General features: G+C 40.7%; 1 protein-coding gene across 1 annotated transcript in view; it reads right to left on the bottom strand.

The window, feature by feature from the left end:
• Positions 1-5,291, bottom strand: part of PPP1R36 (protein phosphatase 1 regulatory subunit 36) — a 75,498-nt gene that overhangs the window by 28,329 nt on the left and 41,878 nt on the right. Inside the window, exon 8 of the mRNA XM_007942345.1 lies at positions 4,115-4,249. Within this exon, the coding sequence (XP_007940536.1) occupies positions 4,115-4,249 (135 nt within the window). The remainder of the gene's footprint in view (positions 1-4,114; positions 4,250-5,291) is intronic.

The raw sequence follows: 5,291 nt of genomic DNA, 5'->3' as shown, positions 1-5,291 counted from the left end.
CTGGCCGCTTAGGACGCAGTCATGTGATCCATCATGGGAACCACCACTCACAAGTGAAGTCCAGCCAAGTTGACACATCTTCAACTATCACAGTACTGAAGGAAGAAATCCAAGCTGCACTGAAAGCACTGGCAAAAAACAAGGCTCCAGGAATTGATGGAATACTAACTGAGATGTTTCAACAAAAAGATGCAATGCTGGAAGCACTCACTCATCTGTGTTCAAGAAATTTGGAAGATAGCTACCTGTTCTACTGACTGGAAGAGCTCCATATACATGCCTATTCCAAAGAAAGGTGATGTAACAGAAGATGGAAATTATCAAAACAATATCCTTAATATCACATGCAAGTAAAATTATGCTGAAGATAATTTAAAAAATAAAAAAAATGTTGCAGCAGTACACAGACAGGGTACTTCCAGGAATTCAAGCAGGATTCAGAAGAGGACATGGTATGAAGGATATTATTGCTGATGTCCGATGGATCTAGGCTGAGAACAAAGAATACCAGAAAGACATTTACCTGTGTTTTATTGACTATGCAAAGGCATTTGACTGTGTGGATCATAATAAATTATGGATAACACCGTGAAGAATGGGAATCCCAGAAAACTTAATGTGCTCATGAGGAACCTTTATATAGACCAAGAGTCTGTCATCCACATAGAACAAAGGCATACTGTATGTTTTAAAATCAGGAAAAGTATGTATCAGTGTTGTCTCTTTTCACCATACTTATTCAATAGGAGCTCTGGTAGCATAGTGGCTAAAGCACTTGACTGCTAACCAGAAGGCTGGTGGTTCAAACCCACCAGCCACTCCTCGGAAGGAAGGTTGGGCAATCCTACTTCCGTAGTGATACTGCCTCGGAAACCCAAGGAGGGGTCGCTATGAGTCGGGGCCGACTCGACGGCACATAACAACAACAACAACAACATTCAATGTGTAGGCTGAGCAAATAATCCTAGAAGCCAGATTATATGAAGAAGAATATGACACCAGGCATCAGGACTGGAAGAAGATTCATTAACAACCTGTGATATACAGATGACACAGCCTTGCTTGCTGAAAGTGAAGAGGACTTGAAGCACTTATTGATGATGATCAAAGATTATAGCTTTCAGTATGGATTACACCTAAACATAAAGAAGACAAAAATCCTCACATCTGGAACAATAAGCAGTATCATGATAAATAGAGAAAATACTGAAGCTGTCAAGGATTTCATTTTACTTGGATCCACAATTAATACCCATGGACGCAGCAGTCAGGAAATCAAACAATGTATTGCACTGGGCAAATCTGCTGCAAGGGACCTCTTTAAAGTATTAAAAAGCAAAGATGTCACTCACTCTCTTAGGCTGAGTTCTCTACAGAAGCAAAACCAGTGAAGCTTATATATGGAGAGAGAGAGAAAGAGAGAGAGATTTATCTGAAGGAAACAGCTCACGTGGTTGTAGCGGGTGACAAGTTCCATGTCTGTGGGTTAGACATCAAGCTATATGCTTCTCCTGACTCATGTAGCTGCAGGGGCTGATGAACCCAAGATCAGAAGTCAATATGGCAGGCTGCTAGCTCAAGTCCAAAGAACCAGAGGTCAGATGATGAAGAGCCAGATACAGGATCCAGAACAAGCAAAAAGCCAGAGGGCTTTGCCAAAACGTCCATATTGGATGCAGGCCACACCCCTGAGGAAATTCTCTTTCAACTGATTGGCTATTCACATCAGATCTCATTGTGGAGGTGATTATATTATATCAAAACACAAAATGGGAGATGACTATATATATCATCACGTAACTGCCAAACCACTGAGAATCATTGGCCAGCCAAGTTGACACACAATCTTAACCATAACAGACACTTTCAGGACTAAGGAGCACCTGACCCAAGCCATGGTATTTTGAAATACCTCATATGCATGTGAAAGCTGGACAATGAATAAGGAAGACTGAAGAATCACTGCCTTTGAATTATTATTATGGTGTTGGCAAAGAATATGGAATATAACATAGACTGACAGAAAAATGAACTATGAACAAATCTGTCTTAGAAGAATAGCAGGAAGCATTGATCTACAGGTGGAGAGATGGGTAGACAGGCTGAATGATCAGGTATGTCTAGGCAGGGGGAAGTGTGCCCATGACCATGTATAGGGTTAGTAGACAACGTTTCTACCTGCATATTTGTATGTGCTATAAGAATGTCTGGGTGTACAGAAGAGCTGACAAGGGGCAAGTTTTCTTGGCCACAGCCAGCTAGCTACCCAGAGGGAGCAAGTAGTTAGATATGTGGGCTCAGGATCATGGTCACAGAGGACATCAAGCTGAACTGGCATAACATACTACACAAAAACATTGTTCTACATTCTACTTTGGTGAGGAGTGACTGGGGTCTTAAAAGCTTGCAAGTGACCACCTAGATGCAATGATGGGTCTCTCCTTGTCCAGAGGAAAGAAGAATTAAGAAAACCAAAGACACATGGAAACAATTAGTTCAAGGGACTAGTAGACCATGCAATCCTCAGCCTATATGACCATGAGACCAGAAGAACTAGATGGTGCCTGGCTATCACTGTTAGCCACTCAGAGGGGGACTGGTGCAGGAGATCCTGGTTAGAGTGGGGGAACAATGTAGAACAAAACTCAAAATCATTTTAAAAAAAAAAGAAAAAAAGGCCAGTTTTGCTGGTCTGATAGAGCCTGGTGAGACCTCTGAGATTATAACCTGTAGTTACCCTTCAGATCTGGAACTGAACTCACTCCTGTGGCTTCCAGCCTAGCAACAGACAGCTTATGGGGTGAACATTTACATCAGGTAGATACGCTTCCTGGAGCGATCAATCATGGGTGAACAGAAGGGCAGTGTTTGCACAGGGAGGCAGCTGGAGGTGGGGGGCAGGAATGCATGGAAGGGAAAGATACAGGGAAGAGGTAACTATTGGGAGGAAGTGGGAAGAGAGCTGTTACACTGTAGGGAATTGAAGTCAACATCATAAAACAAAATGTGTATGAACTGTTATATAGAAAATGAATTTGTTCTGTAAACTTTCACCCAAATCACAACAAAAATTAATAAAGAAATAACGTATTTAAAAAAAACAAAAGAAAGAAAAAGAAGAATAGCTAGGCTCTCCCGGGCCCTCACTTCCAAGATGACAAAGTAAAGGAGGTAGTTTACGGTTGCGCCATAAAGGGCTATAGCCACGTGCAGCCTATTTGCTACACAAACTGTACCTGCTCTGTGCCTAAGACAAGGCCGTTAAGAAGTTCGTAATTCAAAACACAGTAGGGGCCACAGCTATCAGAGATATTTCCAAAATGATTGTCTTCGACACATACATGCTTCCCAAGATGTACGTGAAACTACATTATTGTGTGAGATGTCCCACTCACAACAAGATGGTTAGGAACCATTCTCGTGAAGCCTGGAAGGACAGAATAGCCCCACCTTGATTTAGACCTGCAGGCACTGCCCCATGACCTCCAGCAAAGCATATGTAAGGATTTGAATCCTTAAAGCTAAAGAAAACTAACATGAAAGAAAATAAAATGGAAATTATACTGAAAAAAAAAAAAAAGTAGTACAGCCAGAGTGCTCTCTGGAAGCAAGGGTGGCAAGACTTTATCTCACATACTTTGGTCATGCTATCAGGAGTGACCCGGGCTGGAGGAGGACACCACGCTTGGTAAAGTAGAACGTCAGTGAAAAAGAAGCCACACCCTCAGTGAGATGGATGGACATAGTGGCTGCGACAATGGTTCAAACATAGCAATGATATGAGGACGGCACAGTGTCGTACACAGGGTTGCTATGAATCAGACCTGACTCAACTTTACCTATAACAACAACAACTGTAAATAGTGGAAAATTGGATGTTCGTAAAGACAAAAATATACAGATTCATACCTCATATGATATGTTGTGATATATTTCAAATGGGTCAAAGACTTTAACATTTGTAAAACCTTATTATTAAAAACTAGTAAAGAAAGGTAAATAGTTGGAGTAAGGGATGGCAAGACTATTATTAAGCAAGGAATGCATCACAAACAAGGTAGGTGCAGATTTACAAACAAGTAAAGATCTAGTAAAGAATTAAGTGTGCACTTACTTTCCACAGCACATGTGATGCTTGTCAGGCATGCCCAGACCCAGTACAAGGATACAGTACTTTTGTGCCAAGAATTTCTGTGCTGCCTCAAACTTACTTAAAACCAATTCCATCTCTTTTTTCTCTACAATAGCCCTGAAAAGGAAAAATTACAATCTGGATTAATTTTGGAAAATGCCTATATTAATTAGTGAAAAGACAGAATTATAGCATTTTGAAAGAAATACAAGTGAGTCAACAGATTTCACTCATTTATTTTATTTGAGCTATATGCACAGGAGGTCCTGAAAACAAACAAAAAAAACAAACCCACTGACATTGAGTCCATTCCAACTCACAGTGACCCTAAAGGACAAAGTAGAATTGCCCTTAAAGGTTTTCCAAGGTTGTAAATCTTTATGGAAGCAGACTTCCTCATCGTCCTCATGTGGTGTGGCTGGTGGGTTTGAACTGCCGACCTTCCGGTTAGCAGCTGAATTGTTTAACTACTGTACTACCAGAGCTTCTAGGGAGGTCCTCAAAGTTCCCTGATAGTTATCATTGTACTTAACAATTCAAGTTTATGATGAATTTTCACTCTTTTATAGATTCTTTACACTTTATGCTACTTATCCTCAATTTTATGTACAGGTAGAACTAATTTATATAGAATAGCTAAGCTAACAAATTAACCTATAGAGGTTCCTGGGGCAGAAAATGGGGCAGCCCGTTTCCCTGCTGTTTTGGTAAAACAACTGTAAGACTGTTCCACCTCAGCTTCCCCTGGGTTCCCAACGTGGCTACTAAGTTTAGGGGCTCTATGTTTGAACTTTAGCCTACTCTCTGAGTTTAGTTGCATTTGCTAAGGGGGTTATTTGTGGACTACTACCCTGGGAACTTTAACATCAATTACAGTAATATTGCTTCCCTGTGAACGCACAGCCCCAGTTCCAATTGCAGTACAAATGAACTTTTAAAAAGGCTTCTTTTAAATAATGTAGAATCTGCAAAACACTACATAACATGGATGAACTTGGAGGACATTATGCTGAGTGAAATAAGTCAATCTCAAAAGGACAAATATTGTATTAGTCTGTTACTGTAAAAGTTAAGGAAAGGTTTATCTATAGAAGGAAATTTTCTTTGTTGGTTACCCGGGGTGGGAGGATGGGAGGGAACGCTGTTAGATAGAGATAAG

Source organism: Orycteropus afer, unplaced genomic scaffold, assembly GCF_000298275.1.
Source record: "Orycteropus afer afer isolate SDZICR_OR568_19922 unplaced genomic scaffold, OryAfe1.0 scaffold00088, whole genome shotgun sequence".
In the NCBI taxonomy this organism is placed as follows: domain Eukaryota; kingdom Metazoa; phylum Chordata; class Mammalia; order Tubulidentata; family Orycteropodidae; genus Orycteropus; species Orycteropus afer.
This window is presented reverse-complemented; position numbering and strand designations above follow the sequence as displayed.